Below are 25211 nucleotides of genomic sequence, written 5' to 3'. Positions count from 1 at the left end.
AAATTAGAGGAACCTAAAAAAATGTCAATCTTTAGATAAAATTAAAGAAAAAACGATGTTTGCTAGAATTTTTATTCCCATTTTAACTAAACAGAGTCGATTCCAAAACCTTTCTACCGTGTCTCTGTATCACTCTATCTTCAGAGCATATTTAGGGACTTTGAAATTATCCTTTTCTTAAATTCATTATTCAATGCCAAAAGAAGAATACAAGCATTTATATTAACTGAAATTCCTTGCACGAATAGCAACGATAATCTTAGGATTCTGTTAATATTAACGTTACAAAATGGGATTAAGTATAATAAAAAAGAAAATTTTCAGCTTCTTTCAAATACTTGAGGCGTATGACATTGATCCTATCGTCTATTGTTATTTACTTGTGTCATTAATACACAAAAAGATGGCGGACGCTGAGGGAAACAGCGCAATATCCTGTTACTGAACTCGTTTGGCTTCCGAGAAACGCTCACAGCCAGCCATCAAAGAAAGTTCGTTTCGATTTCGCTGTTATTAACTGTCATTTTGTGGGTTTGTCGCCCTTTGTTGCGATTTAGGTCATCCCATGGTGCTACGACCTAGGCCCATCAATGAATTGTTCCCAATGAGCGACTTTGCGAGTCTCCAAGCGCCTTCAGGCCTCTCTGGTTCAATTTCTGGATCTATTTCATCACAGAGAAGTTATGGAGCCACAAGAGCAGGCCTTGATAACACGGAAACGAAGTTTTTTGTTCATTTGGTTGAAGCTGGAGATACGTTGCAAAGGATTGCAATTAAGTACGGCGTTTCGGTAGGTCAAGATTACTGTTTTCAAATGCAAATCACATGTTTTTTCTCAAATCACAGTAATTTTAATCTCATTTCCGACATTAAAAACGTAATTTTCTAACTAGAGAAAGCTGAAACGCGTAGAATCTTTGAATAATTGATAATCGATTTGAAAAAAACGCTGTTTAATAATAGTTCTATTTGCGACGAAGATTTGCTAGGAAACTCTTTGCAATTTACTTTGAAAAATTCATGTCAAATGCCTCTTTAGCCAGAATTCAAAGAGATCAACGTGTCAATTGTGTTTTTAAATTAGAATATGGTCATCGAAACGTGTTAAATTTACACAAGTTTCCCACACCTCATCTTTGTTTTGATAAGAAAAAACTTGCAAATTGTGTCGAAACTTTGAATAATTTTTTACAGTGACGCACGAGTTTCATTTCCCATGGTTCATCAATATAATTTGTCTTTCTTTTGAATAGTGTTTCTTTCAGATAATTTCTCTTTGTTCAGAGAATACAAATCCTTTGTTGTATTATAATAGGAATAAATATCCAAACATGGCTCATCAAGTTTCTTAATGTGCTAATAGTTAGCAAACAAATTACACGCTTTTTTTGTTATAAGGAACCACTTTATAAGGAACCTAGTATATAGAAGGCCAAAATATTTAAAGAACTTATACTGCTAAAAACGAAATCCCTAAGAAACTTTTCGATTTGAAAATTTTTTATAACTGCAAGCATCAAAAACTAGAAAGCTGGTTCCATTCATTTGCAGCCATTACTCGCATAGATTGTTTGCTATTCGTGTGTCAAGTGCTTCATTGAGTAGTTACTGCATACGCTGTCTCGCCCCTTTCTCTATTAACTGTAAAGGCTTATTCAGTCAAAACAAATTAAGGAACTTTTGGTTCTACAATTTCATGATTTGAGGTCTACGAATAAGGAACTTTTGGAACTAGGCCTTGAGGTAGGTTCCTTATAAAAAATCTCTAATGAGAATCAGATTTCTAAGTAGCTATTAAAGAATTTTTATAAGAAAAGTTAACAATTTATAAGATACACTACAGGGAGGGGGGCTGCCCATTGTATTCCTTTTCATTCAGTACACTGTTATTTATAAAGGACATACACTACAGTTTGACAATTATTTAGGGGGGGACTCCAGTTGATTTAAAAAAATACCCCTTGTCCTTAGAAGCCCCCACCCCACGGTTCTGACAGCCCTGGGTTGCAATATAGAAAATTGACTGTGCATGTCCCACCATTGAATGAGCTCAATTTCTGGCACCATTTAAAGTCATTGTATTGAAATGTGATACCATTCATACCTTTGTATCATGAGTCTGGTCAATGTCATGTGATTTTCGTTCAAAGTATCTTTTGACAATGGCTTTCACAAAAGCAAACATTTTCAAACACTGTCAAGCTTCCAACCCACAATCTTCAGGGTATCAAATATCAGAAATAATTTCCAAGAAAGCACTTTCACATTAAATGTTTTAAAGCATTATCATGATATCCTTAAATATGATGATGTTTGTATCAGTGCCATGAGCATTTTTGAAGCAGCAAACTGGAGCTTCTTCTTTTGCTATGATGAAGCCCTGTATGCCGGGGCGAAATATTAGCCTTTACTGATTTGCGTGTATTTATTGTTATTTATTCTCGACGTATTGCAGTGTTTCATATTTGCTGCATTTTTATCTACTTTTCACCGCATTTTTATCGACTTGGGGCCCTTTGAGCAGCCTGCTACAGTGTCCCCCCAAGCTGTTTGTTTTAACTGCTGGTGTCATGTTGTTTCAGTGAGAGCACAAATTTCTGTTTTAACCACTGAGCCCCCTTTCTAAGGCATTATGTACAGAAGAACTGAATAAAAAGTCATTATCAGGGAGTGTAGTGTCATCAAAATATCAAGGTGGTGGAGGGGGGGGGGTCCACAAAACTCTGCAAAAACAATAGCATTAAGGTAGAAATTGGCTATTTTTCATCATTGACAAGGCAGGGATCAGCTTCCTGCACCCCTTAGCACTACACCCCTGGTCATGATGTCTCTAACCCAAGCATCAGTTTTCGACTTCTTTGTCAATTTTGATTTGATGTCCTCTTTACCCACAGATAGAAAAACTCAAAAGGTTTAACAAAATATGGTCAAATGAAAGCTTATTTTTATTGGAGAAATTGAAGATTCCTCTGGCTATGAAGCAGAAACAATGGGAAGATGATAGTGAAGACAGTGATGGTGATGATGATGATGATGAACAGAAAAGTGGAAAAATTGTAGATAAAAAGAGTTCAACTTTAAAAAAGAATAATAAAAAGGAACCAGAAAATGAAGAAAGAGAATCTGAAAAATTAAAAACGGACATGGAAAATGGTGTAGAGCCAAAATATGATAGTTGTCATGACTTTTTAAATATGATTGATAGCCGTATAAATAAGTGTAAGAAGGAATGGACAAAGATAAGGTAAGTTGTTACTTTTACATTAAGTTTAAATGAGCATTTATTATTGTTGTCATCAATCGAGCTTTGGGAGTTTGTTGCAAAAGGAGAAAGAGCTTTTGTCGATGCCAGGGGTGTCATCCAGAAGCTCAAGAGGGGGGTTGTGTTCTGTATTTTGGTAGGTAAGCAACACTGATTGAGCACAGGAATGCCAACAAGGGGCTTTGCTCTCGCTGGCCCTGATCCTTACAGTTATGTGCTTGGGACAGATTTTATGCCCAGCTTAGAATTTAGTGTCAATTAAAAAATATATGTATGTTTAAAATATTCGCTTTTTTGAAATTTTTATTTATAAACCTGACTGTATGTTTGTCCTTGCTACCCTCTTTTTTCCCAGATCTAAAATATACAATCCACTATATTATGCCTCGCCCAAGCTTTTCCGCATTTCAAGTTCATTTTGATTAAATTTTTCACGTTTCATTTCAGGAGCCATTCAGAAAACAGTTCCTTACCATTTGTCAGTTATGACAGCAACAATGCCAATAAATTGTCACCAACCAAAGGCGGATACCAAGAACTTAGCGAAAATACATAATTATTTTGTTTTATCTGATTTGGGAATTCTAGAAAGCAACAGTTTTTAGGCTACATAATTTTTGCATTTCATATTGATTTTTATGTAAGGCAAAAAAATATATTTGAAAATTTTCCAAATGACGTTTTGCCATCTACGGCTGTTTCAAACATATGTAGCTGTAAGATGCATTTTAAAAGTAAGGGGGATAAAAAAAGATCTTCTTGTTGCCTGCAAAAAGATACTTGACTTCTGTTTTTGAAAAATTGGGGGGGGGGTGAACCACTTGTGCCAGGATCCACGGGTCATATCAAGCACCATAACACATTTAAAAAAGTGAGGGTTCTAAAAAAGCAACAGTTGGGGTTAAAGCCAAATCATGAGAAACTTGACTGGTGGTTGATTATTCAACTTATTCAACCCCCCTTTTTGGATTGGGGGCTGAACAGTTTTTAGGGGCCTAATATCACAAGAGGACTTGCACCCTAAATCATGCTTCCAGAATTTTTTTTGATCTTGGTCACCTAGCCCCATGATTCTTTGGACACAATTATTTTTCGAGGTAACTATATTGTAGACATTTTATTTCTCTTTAAAGTTTTAATCCACAGTTGTTTAGAATGTGTAACAATTTATCGTTCCTGTAATCTTAATGAGATTTAAATGATTTGATTTGTTGGAATTTGAAGTAGTTATAGTTTCCTACAAATAAAATGGATTTTTTTCTGATTGAGTTCTGTTTTATCCTGAAAACTGTGCACTCACATATCAGAGCACTTGAAAATTATTTACATTTACTAGAAAAAATAGGATAAGTTAGTAAAATAAGTTAAAAATTAACGACTGCAATGGAAATTAAAACTGACACAAAGTCAATTTCTGACCCTGATTTTCTAGATAAAGAAGGTAGCATAGAAATTTGTCAAAAAAATCCTGACAAAATAGAAAAGCCTCAAAAGTTTTCTGAAAATTGTTTTTTCTGGAAGGCTTTATCTTTGTTTCACGTCGATATCTGAAAAATGAGTTGTATATGACAGACCAAATAAGGAATTACGTTAGTTGAAAGATACCTGGTGTCTCCTTTGTTATTTTTGCTTGGGGCAAATCCAGGGATGGATTTAGCGGCGAGGATTAGGGGGGTGAGGATTTGGGGTGTTAGATAATAATTGGAGTCTATACCACGCTCTGCACATTTATACCAGGCTGATGGACACATGGAAAGAACTTGACAGTACAAAATTCGTTCGCTTTCAAAGCAGGGTCAAAACTGTTCCGGATAGCAGAGCAAAATCGTCACGGTTCCACAGTGCTAGTGTAAACGGAAGAGCGAATCGCAACAGTTTTGTCACGGTTCCAAACTTGCACGGAACAGTGTAAACGGAATTTTAAGTTCGAAGGAGGTGCGAATTTTGCTACCCATTCTTGTATAACAATCACACCTAAAAATATTTTAAAGTTCAATCGAATTTTTTCCAATTGTTTTGCTTCTTTGATAATTTTCTGAGGCTTACATATTGAAAAAAAAACAATATAATTAAACCATTTTTTGTATTTGATTTTCACATTTCAATGACGTAATTAAGATAACCATGGCAACAGGAGATTCTAAAGGTGATTCAGGCTGCGTAGGAGTAGGAGCCTGGGACGAGAAACAAGTTCGAATCATGCCCAAGTGAAGAATCGACCCGAAGAATATTTTTATTGAAATTTGCAAGTTTGTTGCTGGACTTTTGGTGTCATAAAATGGAACTTAGAGTCATCCTTCTCTTACTTTATGCAGTTATAGACAGGATCAATGCTTTAGCAAGTGGTCAACGTAAGTATTTTGCTATTTAGTCGCTTGAAATCGCATGTGAAATAAAACTTTTGTCATCGATTGGCCTACTTACGTTTCTGTGCAAATTTTGAAAGCATGCGGAAATGAATTGTACAGCACGATCGCTACAACTGTTATTTAATTCGATTGCCCAAATACTTTTGGATGTTCTCAAGATTTTATTTAATGGTGTCAAGAATCTGTTATACTCATTACTAAACAATTTGTACTTTACTTTTACCCCCGACTGCGAATTTCATCAATTTGGTTTTCTCAACAAATCCGTCATAAATTCTTTGCAACGATTCCTCTTGGAAATGAACCAAAAAGTTTTGTTGTGGTTTAAAATCCTTTCCAGATTTCTCTCAAAAGACTAAGATCTGGAATATATGGTTTTGAAATATGTGTGACATATTTTAGAAGGCGGGTTTTAAGTTGTTGGAATGAAAAAACAAACTCGATCAGAAATAGTCCGTTTCGAAAGTAATCAATTTTATAAATCACTTTCGGCCAATTAAGAATATCGCTTCGATTTGAACATGGCATCATAAACCATCCACAACGGCTAAATACTAAAATGTTTTATTTTCTTAATGGCAGAGATCGTGTACCTGACTTGTTTTGTCGACGCCGAGTACAAAAATTTGCAAGATCTACAATAACTCCTGCGAATATATTTCCTGCAAATATAGTTTTGCGGATTATAAGATATTTACGATCAATTCTTTTGTATGTATAGTTTTTTCTGGATCTTCAATCGTTAACTCCTAAAGGCTTCACAACCAATCTGGAGCATTTACTCAAGGAGCATTAAAAAAAGGAAAATTAACTCAGAAGTAGGATTAATACCATTTCCACCCAGCGCTCCAGTTTGTTGATTTCTACAAAATGTATTAGGTTTTGTCCACTAGTTCCCATACAGAGCAGTATTATTTACAAACAAGATAATTGTTGGCTTGCAAACATAACCAAGGAATGGTCCCCTACAAGTAAATTTATATTTTCTTAAGTAAAGACAATCAAAATAGAATATGTTTGCTAATTTGTTAATTGGAATAAAGATCACAGTGTCGAGAAATGCGTTATACCTCTCTAGGACAATTTCCCTAGGCTTGATGATTTTCAATGATTGCAATGCATAAAGTTTTGCATAAAAATGAATTAATTAGGTACCTACTTACAAATTATCTGTCCCCTTCCCCTCAAATCAAATCATCTGCTCTTCCTCAACCAATGTTGAAATCCTCATTTATTCTATAACCATCTCAACCATCATTCAACCTTACGTTTGTATGAAACGCACCTTGAGAAAACTTTCCTCAGTAAACAGGACAGGGTTCAAACATAGTATTGAGTTTCTTATTCTTCCATAATTGCCCTCTTTACCCCTTTCAATTTGATGAAGCCCATGTTTGTCAGGCTGTGGGAGTTTATTATTCAGAGAGCTTTCATTGTTTTTTGGAGAATTGGAAAGAGAAAGACTTTCTCAAAATATCTTGATTATGATGTATCTAGGGCCCAGTGGCGGACACTTGGGGGGGGGGGGGGCGAGGGGGGACCGCCCCCCAATACTTTAGAGGACAATGGTCTTTTGTTCTAAAACAATGGGAAATATGACATCATCTTATTAAAACAATAGGCTTGCCCCCCCAATATTTGATCAAGTGTCCGCCCCTGCTAGGGCCCTTTATCCTTTCACGAGTGAACATCAACTCCTTGTTTGATTTTTAAATTAAAGAATAGTCAAATGGAACTTTGATATCAGTTCCTTGTAGACTTTATTCTTTTCTCTGACCTTTTAATAATTAATGATCTTAAAACCAAAAGTATTCTGGTAATTTCTTCTTCATTCTTTTATTATCCATTGTCTGACAATAACACAGCTTGAAATTTAAATTAAGTGTTTTAGATAGCCAATGAATCGCAGAATGCTTTATCATGTTAGATAGTGTTTGTGTCCAAAAAAGTTTTAGTGATTTATATAACTAAATTATTATTTTTTCAATTCGAGGAAGCAATTTTTTGTTGCAAGAAAGAATTTGTCATGAGAAAACATTCTGAAATCATACTTATCATCTGTCCAATGAACGAAAACTCTTGATACTTTCTTACATACAAATTGAAATCTAGGTCTGTTTTGGCCCTGGTACTGGATATCATTTTGTTCCTAATGGTTACTGGCTTGTGTCCCACTTTTCTAGACTGGGAATGTTTTAGAAATATTGCGCAGTGTTCTTGATTTTTGACAACAAAATCATAACTTCAAAGCACACTCCCTGGTTGAAAAACTTGCATATGCTCACGGGGATGGGGGACTTCTTGTGCTTTGACTTTGGACCTTTAGTGACAATGAATTTGTGTATATTATGTGTATATTGGCATTGTTGCCCACAGCTCAAATGGTTCCGCTCGCAGGTGGCAGTTGATAATATGCCATTGGTCGCATTGACACGTCAGCAAAATCATACATGTTTTCCAACCTGGGCTCACTCACCAACTATCTTAGAAGGCACTGTTATATAGATTTGCCTACTAGTGAAGAATTATATTAACTATTCCTAATTTTGTTTCAGGAAATCAACTCAACAAATACATAAAACATTTTGAAGAACTCAACTATGACAAAAATGATCTGATTACCAGGCATTTGCGTGCCAAAAGATCAGTCTCACCAGATTATTTATTGCATCTTAATTTTCATTCCCATGGAAGGTAAGTTTGTTTAAATGTTTCTCTCTGTAAAATGTAGTTTAAGGCATTGAGTCATTTCTAAATAGGCTTTCGTTGCATAGGACAAATTGATATCAGTATAATCATTGTTTGCAACAACTAAACCACATTTGCTCCTGTATTTGTTTCTAACAAGCCCTGAAGGAAAGAGATGCTTAGAAGCTTTGCTTATCAAGCAGTGTCTTGCTCCTTCATCTCAATTTGATCACACCTCCTGATTCCTATGCCTGGATTTACAGAGAGCTGGAGACTCCCCTTACTCTAAGCAAAATTTTGGTAGTATCTTGGACGCAAACTCAAGACTCTTGGATCTGTAGTCAGCGACTCTTACCGCTAAGTAAGTGACAACACCTTGTGATTCCGATGTCTGGAATTAAAGAGAGCTGGCAAATCTCCTCACTCAAAGTGGAATTTTGGTGATGCCAGGGGCAACAAACCCAAGACCCTTGGATCTGAAGTCAAAAACTATAGCAACTGAGGATTTGACCACAAGTCCTTATTTCTACACCTAAAATTGCAGAGAGCTGAAAACCCTCCTTACCCAAAAAGTTATAGTCATTACGGGGACCCTGATCCCAGTCCTATGGATCTGTTGTCTGTGATCCTTACTACTGTGATTGATTACTACCGTGGCCACAGCCTATGATTCTTGTACCTGGAATTATAGATAGCTGGCAGTTCTCCTCACCCCAAGAGAAAGTTTATTCATGGAAGAGAATGGAGCCCCAGTCCCATCTAACTTCAGTATGCATTCTAACTATCAAGAAATTCTCATCCTAAGTAATGTTTATTCTCAAGGTTGAAGTAATTGTTTGTTTTCTTTTCCTTTCAGATATTTCCCAATTCGTTTGAAACGAGACATAACAATATTTTCAGCTGATTTCACTGTTCCCGATGGTAACCATCAATTTTACCCTTCAAACATTTACGAAGGATGGTTGGAAGGTATGAATTTTTCTTACTCTTGGGCTAAGTTTAATCAAATAAGTATTTTACAAGTATGGCTTTAGAATGTATCACATGCCGGTTGGTTCTATATGTACTATTTATGTGTTAGGCATATTGGCTATTATGAACTACTGTTCCCCAGTCTGCCACAAACTGCTCAAAGGCAGTCTGTCCCCTCGATGATTGGCTATGCTGCTCGCTTTGGCTGGCCTAGCTGCGGTAGTGGACAACATTTGAAACTGCGATAAAAAGGCTATCGGAAATGGCAAGAAGATTTTATTACTGGAATTGAATGATAATAATGGAAGCATTTTTTTGGCTGTTGACATATTTGTCACACAAACCAAACAGGGAACATAATTTTTCTAGCCACAGCTTCACTACAATGGAAACGCAGCCATTTAATTTGAAAACTCTTGAATCAAAGTTGTCTCTGATTGGTTTAAATCGGTGGTGCATGAATTCACTGCAGTGAAAATAAAAGTTGAGCACAATAGGGGACAGACTGCCTTTAAATGCCTTTTAGGTCTACCTGTAGCTAGAGGCTTTGATTTGTAGAACAGAACACAAGTTTTTTAATGGAGATAATTGTTGGCTGGTCTGTTGCAGATAGAAAGAGTTCTTTATACTGTGGTGTGAAGAACAGGGTGCCTCTCAGTTGTCACTTTGAGTTCAATCACCATGCATGCTTAGTTCAAAAATAATTTTTATTTGTGTATTTGTGTGCTAAAGGCAGTATGTTATGCTGTTCATTGGCTATTGTTTAGAGAAGCATAAAAAATATTATAACTGATCAATATAGCAACTAAGAGACCTCCTTTGCTACGAAGTTAAATCTCACTGAAAAGATAAATTTAATTCTTTGTTTTGGTAAGCCAGTAAACAGAGCAACACACTGCGTTTAAGCACTGCTTTCTCTTTTGAAATTGAAAGGAACCAATCAAATGATGATTGTGACCAAGCCAGTCCTGATTGGTTGAGTGTATCAAGCAAGTAATAAGAAACCAAGCAAATAATAGGTTTTGTCTGATTGGTTAGCATAGACCTGTCAATCAGAGCTAGCACGTGTGGCTGAGAGATTTATTCTTCTGTTTGCACTGAAAGGCCAATATCTCTGCCCTTTCCAAATATTTATTTGGTAGCAAATCAGCATGTATCATTTTGCTTTTCTTGAATTTGCAGGTGAATTCGGATCCAAAGTTAACGGATTTATTCATGATAACATTTTTGAAGGGAAGATTTACACAGCCAGTGGTAAGGAATTTCATATTGAGCCTGCCTGGAAGTACCTGAATTCCACGAAATCTCACTCTGTGATTTACAGTGTGGATGATATACATTATCCACATCCACATGGAGCCAGTTGTGGGATCAAAAAGGAACTGAAGGACTGGATGAAAGGTATTCAAACCTCAGCTCTTGAAAACCAGGAAAAAGATGACAAAGATATCAAGTTTCATAAATCAGATGACACAATAAAACAGAGGTCAAGAAGAGCTACAGTAGCCAAAACTAGCTGCCATCTTTATGTTCAAGTAAGTTTGCTTCATTATTGCAGAGTCTCTATAGTGTTTTTATTTATACATGCATTGGAAAGGACCCTGTTTCTTCAGACATGTCATGTGTTCATGTCAGCAACAGCCTCTGCGGCACATTTGCTTTTGAGAAATATATTTGCAATGTGATGATGTCATAAGGGCCATTGTTTAAAGTTGTTCAGTGCTGACCATGATGATCTTTAAGTATGCAAAGTTGGTTAAATCTGTTACAAATTTCATGAAAATTGGCCAATGAATGTTTGAAAATTTCTTAGCCGATTACTGTTGTTTTTGATTAGTTCATTTGTTTTAGAACCATTACCAAATTGAAAAGATTCGGCCTGTGCAGATCTACCTGGTTTTGCACATTGTCCTTTCAGGATAAATTTTCAAGATCCAAAAATCCAAAAACAGATTTTTATGACCTTATCAATTTGCCACTTTGTCATTCAGATATGGTCCTGTATCGCAATTTAGAAATCATAACAATAGCCTTTTGTATAAACTGACCAATAGAATTTTAGTTCGCCACTGAAATTTTGTGAGACATTGCTCCTTTTAAACGTGATGACATTTATGGGTTTTTAAGAAGTCACAAAGAATCAAATTCAATGTTTGTGACATTTGAATATATTGACTCAAATACATTGTTTGTAACATTTGAGTAATTGGTCAAATGACGCATCAATGAACAATGGATCTAGTTACCATGTTTGTTTTATGATTAGTATCATTCAGATCTTAAGTGATTTTCATGTTTGATTCACGATTCGTTTTACTCAGATTATTAGTGATTGCCATGTTTTTTGTGATTCAAATCATAAAAATCATTAATGATTGCCATGTTTGATTCATGATTCATATCACAAAAATCATTAGTGATTGCCATGTTTTTTGTGATTCAAATCATAAAAATCATTAATGATTGCCATGTTTAATTTGTGATTGGTATCATAAAAATCATTAGTGATTGCCATGTTTAATTTGTGATTGGTATCATAAAAATCATTAGTGATTGCCATGTTTTTTGTGATTCAAATCATAAAAATCATTAATGATTGCCATGTTTAATTTGTGATTGGTATCATAAAAATCATTAGTGATTGCCATGTTTAATTTGTGATTGGTATCATAAAAATCATTAGTGATTGCCATGTTTAATTTGTGATTGGTATCATAAAAATCATTAATGATTGCCATGTTTAATTTGTGATTGGTATCATAAAAATCATTAATGATTGCCATGTTTAATTTGTGATTGGTATCATAAAAATCATTAATGATTGCCATGTTTAATTTGTGATTGGTATCATAAAAATCATTAGTGATTGCCATGTTTAATTTGTGATTGGTATCATAAAAATCATTAATGATTGCCATGTTTAATTTGTGATTGGTATCATAAAAATCATTAGTGATTGCCATGTTTTTTGTGATTCAAATCATAAAAATCATTAATGATTGCCATGTTTGATTTGTGCTTGTACAACTCGTTTGTTCTTGATTAATGAGTGATTCCTTCCTTTTCTTCAGGCTGATTGGCTTTTCACTGACAAATTTGCCAAGACAACTGAACGAGCCTTCTACTTAATGACACAATATGTGCAAAGCGTCAACTCAATTTACAATGCTACTGCTTTCACAGGCTATCCCCATCGTCAGTATTTATGAAGTTCATATTTTATTACTATTTCATTCTACTTTTATTTTTATTTGTTGTCTAAGAAAGTAAATCCCTTGGAATCTTGAGGGGGAAAATTGTTCTGACCCAGAGAAACCTTAATGTTATTAGTAATGAAGTGGTTGTATTCACAAATGCGCGGGATTCCTGCAGGCTATACGCGGGATTAATTAATCTGACCCACTTGCTTGCCCAGAAGTATGTGCTATCTTTCTGTGTTCTTTATCGCTTTACCGCATTAGTCCCACGTTATCGTGCAACTATCGTGTCTTTGTTGCATCTTTATGACATGATATCTTGAAATGTTATGTCCCAATCGCTTCCTTAGTCGCTTCCTTAGTCGCTTCCTTGTCGCTTTATTCTACGTTGCTTTCTTGGTATTTTATCATTCTATAATAATCGCATTCTTATCGTGTGATTTTTTGAGATAATCGTGCTCTGTCCCTGTTGTCTTCTTAATATAAAGTTATAATGTAATTATCGCAACCTTGCCGTGTAATTATCTCAGATAATCGTTGCTTGTTGCTGTTACCTTCTTAGCAAAACATTATCGTGCGATTATCATTTGCTTCTCGTGTCGTATCTTGTAGGTGTCACACTTAAAATATCACGGATGAAAGCACAAACTGAAGTGGAATGTAATGCGGACGCAAACTGCAAATTCAAGGACGCGAATATCGGCGTTGCGAAATTCTTGGAGCTCAATTCCGAAACCGACCATGATAAACACTGCCTTGCTTATGTTTTCACATATAGGGATTTTGCTGATGGCGTGCTTGGCCTCGCTTGGATTGGAGAAGCTTGTAAGTGAGGCATTTTGTTTAAATGGCGTCTGATTTAGGCCCATTTGTCATGTTTGTCGCAGCTTGTTTTTACGCGTCCGGTTACGGGGTTGGTTACTTCGTTATTTTTATGTGAATTAGATGAGCTTTGAATAATATTGCTTTAAGATGATCATTGGTGAGTATTCTGTTCTCATTAAAAGGGAACCCCGTTATTACCGTTCAGTCAGTCTCACTACGTCTCAGTTAATCCCATTAATGCCTATAATTCCTGACTAATTGACATTTCGAGAAGTTTACTGAACATAAGGGGATTTGTTAACGAAACACAAAAACGTAACATGGGATGATATCAAAAAGAACATAGAATAGGTCACGTGGAGGTCTTATTTCTATGAATCTTTGTAAAATAAACAGGAAATAGTTGGTATCTCAACTGTCATACTCGGGGGTCATGGAGAATTACATAGATTGGGGGGCCTTAAAAAATTCCCGGGAAGTTAAATATACTAAAAGTAAAAAACATGATGATTTTTGTATGGTTTTGAGAACACTTTGGGTCATTGTTGTGGGCTTAATCCAAGTTTTTGGGACATGGTTGTCGAAAATAATCGTGTTCAACCCATTTTTGCAAGAAGTATTTTCGAAAAGGTGCTTAAAGACTCATTGCTAACAATGAGCCATTGTGCTTCGCAAGCATCCAATAATGCATTTTTAGACAGTCTGAATTCAATTTACTACCATTGTTTGGATCGTCGCCACGCTCGCAAAGGCCCATTGTTAGCAATGAGTCTTTAACGTTGAGGATGATCAACTGTATGGGCTCTACATTGGTTTCTTTCATGTGACTCTTTCGTGTGAATAATGAGTGCAAGAACCAAAAAGTGGCTTTGCTCAACACAATCCAGTTTTTATAATTTTTTCTTTTTTCAGCTGGTGCATCTGGTGGTGTATGTGAACGTTGGAAGCCCTACAGTGGCGGCAAGTACAAAAGCTTGAACACCGGAGTTGTCACCACTTTGAATTACCAGCAAGATGTGCCATTGAAAGTGACAGAAATCACGTTGGCTCATGAGATCGGACATAATTTTGGTGCGCAGGTACAATGATCTTTGTTTCTTTTTATTTCTTTCATTTTTCATGTTGCTTCGTATCTTATTTTTTCCACGTTTTATAAGGGATTTTTAAGCTTCCAACAAAAACGCTGTTGGTGGCCTTCGCGTTCACGAATCCTCAACAAATTGGCGTCATTATGAATGAAATTAAATGAAAGCAAATCGTGAAAAACTTGTAACAGCTACCAGTCCATTGTGAATTCTCAATTTCAAAATTTTTGAGATTTGGTGTGCTACAAAGCACGTAATTTGTTGCCGATGTTAGCGTATTCAAATATCTCCGTTTTTGGTGTTCTCACTGAAAACGGAGCGTATTCAATACGCACCGTATTCGAAAGTATCCGTTTTCATTAGCGTTTTCAAACGACTCCGTTTTTCATAGCAGAGTAGTGTGAACGCAAGGCAAAAACGGATTAGTTTGACTCCGTTTTCATTTGAAGTGGTGTGAACGGGCCCTCAGATTACCGGCAATGAGCTTTCTAACTTCCATCGTTTAGACCAACTGGCAGACAAGAATGTAGATTCCCACCTTTGTGTGTAGTGGTAAATGTTTTCTTTAGCCATATTTTATGCTCGAGACATATGACATAAATAAATTTGTTATTGTTTGATATCTGGGTTGAAAACACATTGTTGTGTGGCAGATCAGGTGAGTTTAGTGCCCCCTCGTCTCTTTCTCCCTGGTATTTTCCCAACTTCTGTTGACACAGTTCCATTGACACTTCAACCATGTGACCTTTCTAATGTTCCTTGTCTCGTTTTCAGCACGATCCAGTCTCGAATTCGCCGCAGTGTTCTCCAGGCTCTGCTGGTGGCGGCAACTTTATCATGTATCCAAGGGCAACATCTGGAAGTGACAGCAACAACTACAAATTCTCAAAATGCAGCAGAGACTACATCGGACCTGTACTTAACGCAAAAGCTGACATATGCTTCAAAGGTACGTTTATCGAGTTTCTTTGTTTCTTTGAAGCCATGTAAGACATGAATGGCCAATCAGATCCCTTGTTTCTTTGAAAACATATTGAGCCCTGTGCAATTAGCCAATCAGATCCCTTGTTACTTTGAAGCCATATTGAGCTCTTCGCGATTGGCCAGTCAGACCTCTTGTTGGTTTGAAACCATATTGAGCACTGCGCAATTGGCCAATCAGTTGCTTTGCCTCTTGCGCAATTGGAAGCCATTGTACAGTGCATTGTTATTGACAAATCATGTTTGTTGCAGCTTTATTAAGAGTGTTGTTTTCCAATCATTCGTGTTCTTATTTGGAAGCCAAGTGATGTTTGTCGTTTTCTTCTAGAACCTTCTGGGCCTATATGCGGTAACAAGTTTGTTGAGGAGGGCGAACAATGTGATTGTGGTTATGAAGATGACTGCAAAAATGAAAGATGCTGCAACAAATACGACCCAAAATCGTCAAATAATTGCAAGTACAATCCCGCCAACGTCCCTGCTACAAATGCATGCAGGTCAGTATCTTTTATTTGATTAGTAGCATTAGTCCAGTCACATAGCCAATCGCTAATCACTCCATGTTAGGATGGACTCTTCTAGATCCAATCGCTCAATCATTCCATGTAAGCGTCGTCTCTTCTTTATCTAATCACTTAATCGCTCCATGTCATTTATGACTCTTTTTTATCCAGTCATTGAATCACTCTGTCTTAGCATCGACTCTTCTTCATTGAATCACCCTACGTAATCGTTGAATCACGCCTACAGTTCCACCTAATCATATTGATCACTTATGCAGTTATTTTAACTAACCATTTAATCGCTTCGCATCATCCAGGCATTATTGTAACTCAGGACCGCCCTATTACAACTAAGGACCGTCCTATTGCAACTTAGGACCGTCCTATTGCAACTTAGGACCGTCCTATTGCAACTTAGGATCGTCTTATTGCAACTTAGGACCGTCCTATTACAACTTAGGACCGTCTTATTGCAACTTAGGACCGTCCTATTGCAACTCAGGACCGCTCTATTGCAACTTAGGACCGTCCTATTACAACTCAGGACCGTCCTATTGCAACTTAGGACAGTCTTATTGCAACTTAGGACCGTCCTATTGCAACTTAGGACCGTCCGATTGCAACTTAGGACCGTCCTATTAGGACACACTTAGGACCATTCATCAAAACGTGTATAGCTCTCCTTATGGCATCGAGCTGTTTGTTGTTGAAATTACAATATATTTTTAATGATTTTATTGTTCCTGTGCTTGCAGTACCTCGGAAGGGCCGTGTTGTGATGCCAGTACCTGCAGTTACAACACTTCTATTGGACAAAACTGCAGTTTAGACACTGAATGCGCTCGAAAAGCAGCTTGCGAGTATCTTTTTCACCTTAATATGAACGACACCACTTTATATTATCAGCTTGACCTTAATATCCACTTCGCCACCTTATATTAGCGATTTAGCCTTAATATCCACTTCGCCACCTTATATTATCAGCTTGACCTTAATATCCACTTTGCCACCTTATGTTAGCGATTTAGCCTTAATATCCACTTCGCCACCTTATATTATCAGCTTGACCTTAATATCCACTTCGCCACCTTATATTAGCGATTTAGCCTTAATATCCACTTCGCCACCTTATATTATCAGCTTGACCTTAATATCCACTTCGCCACCTTATGTTAGCGATTTAGCCTTGATATTCGCTACGCCACCTTAGTTTAACAGTAGAACCTTAATCATAGAATCGTTAAAATGGAACTTCAAGTTTGGAGAGGAATGGAAAGAGGGGAGAGGAAAGAGGAAAGAGAGAAGAGATAAAGAGGGAAGCGGGAGGCGGGAAGCGGGAATTGGGAAGTGGGAAATGAGAAGAGGGAAGATTGGAAAATGAAAGATGGAGAAGGGAAGATGGAGGGGAGAATGGTGGGAAGTGAAGGGAGGGGAGAAAGGAGAAAGAAGGGGAGACGAGAGGAAGTGGAGAGGTGAGGATAAAGAGGGGAGAGGAGAGATAGAAGAGAGGAAATAGAAGAGGAGCGATAAAAAAGGGGAGGTTGGAAAGAAGTCTTGTTGGTATCTTTAAAATGTATCTGTTTATCATCGACTCTTTCAATATTTGAGTTTCTATGCAACTTTCCTTGACTTTTAAAAGTGGTTCTTCTCCAAAGTGCCCTTCTCCGCCGCCAAAGCCAGACATAGTTACAACCTGTCAGAAAGGAGCCAAAGTTTGTTTGGGTGGGGTGAGTACGAGGTTTACGAATTGCGGAAAGGAGGTTCTTATTATGTAAAAGGCCTTAAAAGAGTTGTAGCAGCAATATGCAAAGCGAGGCTGTAAAGCGAAGTTAACGAAATGAAATTTCAGGCCAAAAACCAATTCAGGCCAACTCTGAAATGGACCGAAAATCTGTTGTCTTTATTCAGTACAACAAAGCTCGAATTCTTAAATGTTACTTCACAAAGGATATATTTTTAGACTTTTTTTTAATTTTGACATCATAACCCAATAAGCTTGCCTTGAATAGACTATATCTTTTAAATTTGTCAAGAATCAGGTGAGTTATGATCAGTGGCGAACACCTGGGGGGCGAAGGGGTGCTCTATTTTGGAAGACAATTGTCTTTTGTTCTTATTTGGAGACATGACGTCATCTTATCAAAATAATAGGCTCCTTCCTCCCCCCCCCCCCCCCAAAAAAATTTCACCATGAAATTTACTAACGGATTGCTGTTTTTTGGCCTGGAATTTAAAGTTATGAGCAGAAACGAAATTACAGAGGTCTGATGGGGCCAGAGCGTGTGCTCATCTGGACATATCTCAGCCAATTCGTAACACACGTGACTGATTTGTCACATCCTGAGGTATTTCAAACTGCTATTCAGGGTTATGTGATCTAAATTCAAAAATTCTTATTATTATTTAAAATTCTAACTCAATACCTTGGCAACTCTAGCTATTATTGGCTTTGCTGTGTTTTTCGTAGATGTGCAACGGATCAATCTGTCTGAAATCAAATGAAACGGAGTGTATGTGCACCGCAAAAGAGGCCTATTGTGACATTTGCTGCATGATGGGAAATGATAAATCCACCTGTAAAAGCAAGACAGAGCTCAAAAGTGGAAAGACAGTCGTCCTAAAAATGGCCCCTGGTAGGTGGAGCTTTTTGAAAGCCTTTTCATAACGAAGCGTGACCACTTCCATGAGTTTTTGAGAGGTTCGGTTCAACAACCTTATCCAGTTTATCTACTGTAAGTCCTTGAATGGGACTTATTTCGCAAAAAGTATTTTGAGTGAGGGATTACATTAGAGGGGGGCTGGGTATTTTAGGTATTTGGGACGAACATTCCAAGGCAATATTAGAATTGTCATATCCCATCAATAATTAGGAATAAAAAAAGCATAGTTTTGGATGACAAGGTCAGAAGGTCAATAGGTCATAGATTAAGATTAAGACACAGATTCAAATGTCACGGGCAAAGAAGACCCGTGTTGGGTTAGATGAACCATCAAGGCAATGTTGAAATAGTCATATCCTATCGAAGTTTGGAATCAACGAAAACATAGTTTTGGATGACAAGGTCAGGAGGTCAATAGGTCATAGATTAAGATTAAGACATAGATTCAAATTTCACGGGCAAAGAAGACCCGTGTTGGGTTAGATAAACCATCAAGGCAATGTTGAAATAGTCATATCCTATCAAAGTTTGGCATCAAAGAAAATATAGTTTGGGGTGACATTGTCAGAAGGTCAATAGGTCATAGATTAAAAAAACGGTCATTCTAAACTGCTTTCGTTAGTTTTAGGCCTACCTGACACAAGCCACCATCTAACAATTTGGCCCTGTATCCAGTAACGGCGCCAGCTATTATAGAGTGGGAGCGTAATGGGCGCGGCCAGTGGGAACACGCCCCTTTTGCCTCGTTTTAGTGATATGTACCTAGTTAACTTTCCTTAGGAAATTTTATCTACCTGTACCCAACGTTGTTTAATCCATTTTTAGAAGAAATATGTCGACCATATTTTCAGAAAAGTGGGGGGGGGTAATTACCACCCCCCATACCACCCCTTGGTGCCGCAACTGCCTGTATCAACACATTTTTATGCCAACATTGATCATATAAATCGGCATGTCTCTATATCCAGTAATTAAGAGAATCCCTCAGTTTGCTGATTAGCACTCTTTTGTCACTGCTAGGTTCACCATGTGACAACTATCTCGGGTACTGCGACATCTTTGATAAATGCAGAAAGGTGGATGCCGAAGGTCCACTCTCTCGATTGAAGAACTTCATATTCAGCAAACAAGCGATCGATTCTATCTACACGTGGATGAAAGAGCGCTGGTGGGCCTGTGTTCTTATTGGCCTTGGCTTGATTTTGTTCATGGCTTGTAAGTATTACTTTTTTCTAAGAATTTGGATATCAGTAATGTATCATTAATTCTTTACTTCCTCCCTCTTTTTCCCCTCCCCTCTCATTTCTTCCTTTCCTTCTTTTCTTTCTCCCTCCCCTCTCTTCCCTTTCCTTTCCTTTCCTTCCCTTTCCTTCCCTTCCCTTCCCTTCCTTTCCCTTCCCTTCCCTTCCCTTCCCTTCCCTTCCCTTCCCTTCCCTTCATCCTTTACTTCCCTCTTCCCTTCCTTCCTCCCTTCCTTCCTTCCTTCCTTCATTCCTTCCTTCCTTCCTTCCTTCCTTCCTTCCTTCCTTCCTTCCTTCCTTTCTTCCTTCCTTCCTTCCTTCCTTCCTTCTTTCCCCCCTTCCTTCTTTCCTTCCTTCCTTCTTTCCTTCCTTCCTTCCTTCCTTCCTTCCTTCCTTCCTTCCTTCCTTCCTTCCTTCCTTCCTTCCTTCCTTCCTTCCTTCCTTCCTTCCTTCCTTCCTTCCTTACTTACTTCCTTCCTTCCTTCCTTCCTTCCTTCCTTCCTTACTTACTTCCTTCCTTCCTTCCTTCCTTCCTTCCTTCCTTCCTTCCTTCCTTCCTTCCTTCCTCTTTTCCTCTCTCACTTACTTCTTTCAATCCTTCCTTCCTTCGCAACAATACAAAACCACGTTCAATTCATCACTGCCAGCAGGACAGTACCAAAGATATTCTTACTAAAATCCGGAAACAGAACTCACTGATCGAGATGCTTCTCTGTTTCATTCCAACCAACTGCTTTTACCATGGGCTTTATTTTCTGAATCATGTATTTCTAGAAAACAAAACCAGTAACGATTATTACTAATGTTATATACTTTGAAGATTGCTTGTGGTGTGTAGAACAGGACGGTTCTAAGTTGCTACTCCGAGTTTCAAACTTAATACGATCATCAGGCAATTGTAGGCATGGTACAGCTCTGCTTATGGCTTAATACAATTTAGATATCAGTAATGTATGCTATTTGGTGTATAGAACAGGACGGCTCTTGGTTGCTACTCCGAGTTCACGCTTTATATGATCACCAAGCAACTGTCAGCAACTAAGGACCGTTCTATTCTATACATCAAATAGCGTGTACAGCCTTGCCTATGCGGTATCTAGCACTTTGTGACAGGCCGGTAAACAGTTATTTTATTAAGTAAAGTATTTTGTGGCTTTTAAACATGCACAAATTTTGAAGCATACTGAAGCTTTTTGTCATACATGTCGAAGAGTTTTTTTTGACTGCATCAACGAATGACAGGTTGCCTAGGGTCAGGGAACGCTCTCCTAGAAATATGACATCAACCAAAACATGGTGCCTCTCCGGATTGTTCATATCCGCCCAAAAACGTAACCTATGAGTTATGATCCACCAAAAATATGAAATGTAACAATTTATTCAAGCTCAGAGGATCGTTTGATTAAACATTTCTTTAGCCGTTTGATGGTACTAGTCATGTTTCGCCTATGCCAAATTGGCTCTGCAGTTTTCAGAGAGAATAGTTAAAAGGTGTCCTGCAAGGCTATGCTTTGGGAACCTTTATATTGAATATTTTTCGGCTGCAACTGACTCACAAATTATTGAATTTTCCAATGAGGGACTATTTTCATATATCTTTTGCTAATTCATATATATCACGTGGTCCCCGTGTACGTAGAAGTAATTTTCGATATTTCTTATTCAAATTTCCTTATGGACTCAAATCAAATATAAATCTTTGTTTCATCTTGCCAATAAATCCTGTCTCAATTTACATATTCTCTTTATCATCTGGAATTCTTTATTTTCTCCATTATCCTTCGCTCGCACTTTCCTCAAGTTTTACAGAATCGGTCACTTTTTGAACTAACCCTGATGCTAACCCTCACCTCTGCCCTTTCAACTCAGAACCCTAGCTAAGGTCGTGACCTTTTCTTTTATCCAGGTTTCATCAAAGTTTGCAGCGTCCACACACCTAGTAGCAACCCAAATCGACCACCAGCGAGGCCAATGACATTGCCACGAACGATATCAAGGAGAAACAAGAGAAACCCCACTGCCCCCACGATTGCCCCACAAGAGGAACCCTTGCCAAGTTACGATACTGCAGTAAGAGCGGGAAGACCAAAAGAGCGGCACCAGATGCGTGTGACAGGCAATTACTGAAAGGTCAAAAATTAGAGGTCAAAATCGCAAAGTTGTAAGTTTACGATAAAGGTCATGATTCAAAGGCCAATTAGTTTTCTCTAGATGTAATTCTGATGATAGCTTAGTGCTAAATGATCCAAAGTGGTTCACTCCTTATAGTGACTCGAAGTTCTCCTTTAAACTGTAATTTTTTGTAGTTTTAACCATTTAGAAATTTGTAGTCTTTTATCCAAAAAGGACTAGAAAAAGTTTGCACATATTGTATTGTCAGTTGAACGTTTTCGTGAGTTGTTTATCTTAGCATTTGTAATAAATATCTGATATATAACATAAATATATCATATATAACATAACATCGCAAGGCCATCAAACTATAGTTCGGGAAATTTCAAATTCTCATATATCTTACAAGCTGATGCGATAGTGCAAGGTTTTCCAGACATAACAATTTTATCTCCATTGTCTCAAAATTGACATGTTGTTAGCGAAAACTTTCTCCTCCTCGAAATGTTATCAGAAAAATTAGATAGCACAAACAAATTCTTATGTCAAAGTTGTAGGGATTTTAGATTGCAAGTTTCGAAGAAAACTGTCAGGCAGAAGTGTCTGATAAAATTGTCTGTTAGACGTGTCCGGTAGTGGTGTTCTTTGCTTTTCTGGTTATATTTTGCGATTGCTTCAATTTTACCCTCTTTTATCATTGCACCGGTATAAGTGTCCGATAGAATAGTCCGATAGACGTGTCCGTTAGTTCTGTGTCTGTTGCTACTATGAGTGCATTGTGATTGCTCCAAATTTCATCTTTTTTAAATCGCTTCCCTCTTTGTAAGTAGTTTTTTAAACGTTTTCATTTTGCCAATGTTTCAATTTTGTTCAGAACATTAGAATATACTGATGACCTCTTGACCTTTGCAACGACATTGGTATAAACGTAATTATTTAAAATTTCCTATCATCGTCCTATAGTTGAGTATTTCTTTACACCTGTTACTAATTTATTTATGATTTCAATTTCTTAAGTCTTAAGTTTCTATTGCATGGTAGACCTTTGTAGTAGCCTTTGTCCTCTGACCTTTCAAAGATTCGTACAAGGCAACATGTCATTAAGTGCATCTGCCCCGTTGTGTGGAAATTTGTGCCAAGTATCACAGTGTACCAAATACCGTTTCGTCCTTTAGAGTAACCTTTGTCCTTTGTTTGACCTTTCAAAGATTCGTTCAAGGCAACATATCTTTAAGTGCCTCTGCCCCGTTGTGTGGAAATTTGTGCAAGTATCAAAGTTGACCAAAAATTTCTGTGTCGAAATTTTGATGTTCTCGTCGAATTGTTCATCAATGAAGCAAGGAGAGTGGTTTTGTAATTTCTCAACAAACATTACAGGGTACCCATTTCGTTGATTCGTGTAGTAGCAGCTCGAAAATAGGTATGTTGAGATAGGACCCCCCCCCCCCCCCCCTTCATTTTACATAAGCAAAAATTGATCGTGCCAAGAGTGGACCTGGTAGCGGACCACAAGTGGATCGCATAAGGGACCAATAGCGGATTGGGTTCACCAGATTCCATGTTAACGGAGGGCCTATCTGTACCAAAGGAAGTTCAGGTCCGGGCTAGATCCGTCCGCTTTCGCTTTAGGAAATCCGGCCTCGGTCGACTTGGCGCCCGGTTATTCGAACAAAGCAAAATTCATTCGATAACAATTTACGGCCTAGGCATTGGTGATTGTGAAGAAAAGAAATTTTGCTGGCATAGAAGTTAGTGGGAATTCGAATTAGCGAAGGGTCTAATTAGCAGAGATTCGAATTATTGGGCAGTCGTTTCAGACCTTTATAAACTTTTATCTATTGAATAAGGCAGCGACATAGAAGAATATTAGTGCATATGTGAGGAAATTTCCTACCCCTAATATATTTGTTATTGTACTCTAAAACTGCTACTGTAAATCCCAGAGATGTATAAAGTTTGGTATGTAAGGGAGCGTTCGTTATAAATCTATGTAATGTTTTGATTTTTGTGTAAATGTGTGATATACATACTTCGTTAGCATAATTTGTGTTTTTTTCTTTTCATACTTCACACCATTATATTTATACTCTTTTTTAAGAACAGTAAATTTAAGTTCTGGCTGACTCTTCTTAATTTTTTTGAAAGTCTGAGGCTGGATTGTTCTTAATTTGTTCTTAAATTGTTCTTAAATTTTTCTTATATGAAAAGGGTGTAAGCAGTACGATCGCTAGCTTTCTCGCTTTAGGGAGGTGTTGAGGCCTCATTTGCCAACAAAATAGGTGAGACAATATTCATTTGTGTGAATGAAGAAAAGGTCACTGTAGCAGGCTGCTCAATGGGTTCCAGGGAGTTTTTGCGGCGAAAAGTCGATAGGAGTTCTTGTTGTGTATTCTCGGCGTATTGCGGTGTTTCTTATTTGCTACAATATTCATTTGCCGACAAGTTTGAATATTCACCAAAAAAGCACCCAAACATAGCTAAAATCCTTGTTTTTTGAGGTAAAACGTTGTATAAAATTGCATTTTACAGCAGCTCAGCCTCAGCTTGTTCTTGATTTGTTCTTAACTTTTTACCAATTTTGAGGCTCGTGTTCTTATAAGAAGAGCACACACTCATTGCATGCAGTGGCTTAGCGCTAAGAACAGTTGCATAACTAAGTCATCTTGGGCCATAAGGAACAAACTGAGACCCTGGGGCCCCTATTTACGGGTTGCAGGAAAATCCAATCCTAGAGTGTAAAGCATGTCAGGGGGCCCTTAGTTATCGAATTTGGGTGCCCTAAACTGCCTACGCCACGGGCCAATTTCTACTTTTGGTATTTTATTTATTGCAACATTTTGCCCAAAAGCCCCCACCCCTTGAGTACGAGCTCTCAAAAGTAGCAGACATTTTCGGGGCTAATTGGCATTTATCGTGAATTCTGTAATAAGACACGGTAGGAGGGGCTAATTATAAATTTATGCTTCTTGAGGTTACGTCCATCGGTCCAAAGTAATTAGAAGACAGATTTGTGGTCCCAGAACCCTTCAAAGCAGCATCAAATGTAAGGCATTGATCTATTCAAAAAAAGTAAATCAAAAAAAATACAATAGAACTGACACATAAAATGTATTGACAATGCAATCAAGATGACAAATAAAATAATTCTGTAACAGAGAATGTATTTGCTATTGGGGGAGATAAACAGCAACGGGGGGGGGGGGGGGGGGGGGGCTTATTTTGCTACATTCCGAATTGGAAGTTTGTTAGAGAAGGGGGATATAAAGGGAGAGAATCATAGTTTACAGTAAAGCATACCAAAATTAGAAGGAACGTT

The 25211-nt window shown here is 37.5% G+C and overlaps 2 protein-coding genes across 2 annotated transcripts; both read left to right on the top strand.

Moving 5' to 3' along the window:
* The first annotated feature begins 322 nt into the window (after positions 1-322).
* On the top strand, positions 323-4526 carry LOC135690364 (lysM and putative peptidoglycan-binding domain-containing protein 1). Its single transcript, XM_065207890.2, has 3 exons — positions 323-790; positions 2895-3244; positions 3710-4526. Exons 1-3 carry the CDS (start codon positions 566-568, stop codon positions 3816-3818), a joined length of 684 nt encoding a protein of 227 aa, XP_065063962.2. The 5' UTR covers positions 323-565; the 3' UTR covers positions 3819-4526.
* Positions 4527-5440: 914 nt separating this feature from the next.
* Positions 5441-23938, top strand: LOC135690361 (disintegrin and metalloproteinase domain-containing protein 10). Its single transcript, XM_065207881.2, has 14 exons — positions 5441-5613; positions 8187-8325; positions 9176-9288; positions 10474-10826; positions 12363-12486; positions 13101-13313; positions 14226-14392; positions 15173-15347; positions 15708-15876; positions 16638-16742; positions 17522-17609; positions 18350-18515; positions 19563-19757; positions 21690-23938. The coding sequence occupies exons 1-14, from the start codon at positions 5541-5543 to the stop codon at positions 21908-21910; spliced, it is 2301 nt and encodes a 766-aa protein (XP_065063953.1). The 5' UTR covers positions 5441-5540; the 3' UTR covers positions 21911-23938.
* The last annotated feature ends 1273 nt before the right edge of the window (positions 23939-25211 follow it).

Source organism: Rhopilema esculentum, chromosome 1 (assembly GCF_057945365.1).
Source record: "Rhopilema esculentum isolate cy_ngs chromosome 1, ASM5794536v1, whole genome shotgun sequence".
In the NCBI taxonomy this organism is placed as follows: domain Eukaryota; kingdom Metazoa; phylum Cnidaria; class Scyphozoa; order Rhizostomeae; family Rhizostomatidae; genus Rhopilema; species Rhopilema esculentum.
Note: the sequence above shows the minus strand (reverse complement) of the source record. Positions and strands in the feature narration are given on the sequence as shown.

What these genes read in the sequence shown, in the direction of transcription:
- LOC135690364 (XM_065207890.2), top strand. Translation starts at nt 566, where the DNA reads ATGGTGCTACGACCTAGGCCCATCAATGAATTGTTCCCAATGAGCGAC. An exon ending in CAATTAAGTACGGCGTTTCG is followed by an intron (nt 791 to 2,894) that starts GTAGGTCAAGAT and finishes CTTTACCCACAG; the next exon opens with ATAGAAAAACTCAAAAGGTT. An exon ending in AAGGAATGGACAAAGATAAG is followed by an intron (nt 3,245 to 3,709) that starts GTAAGTTGTTAC and finishes GTTTCATTTCAG; the next exon opens with GAGCCATTCAGAAAACAGTT.
- LOC135690361 (XM_065207881.2), top strand. Translation starts at nt 5,541, where the DNA reads ATGGAACTTAGAGTCATCCTTCTCTTACTTTATGCAGTTATAGACAGG. An exon ending in TGCTTTAGCAAGTGGTCAAC is followed by an intron (nt 5,614 to 8,186) that starts GTAAGTATTTTG and finishes ATTTTGTTTCAG; the next exon opens with GAAATCAACTCAACAAATAC. An exon ending in AGCTGACATATGCTTCAAAG is followed by an intron (nt 15,348 to 15,707) that starts GTACGTTTATCG and finishes GTTTTCTTCTAG; the next exon opens with AACCTTCTGGGCCTATATGC.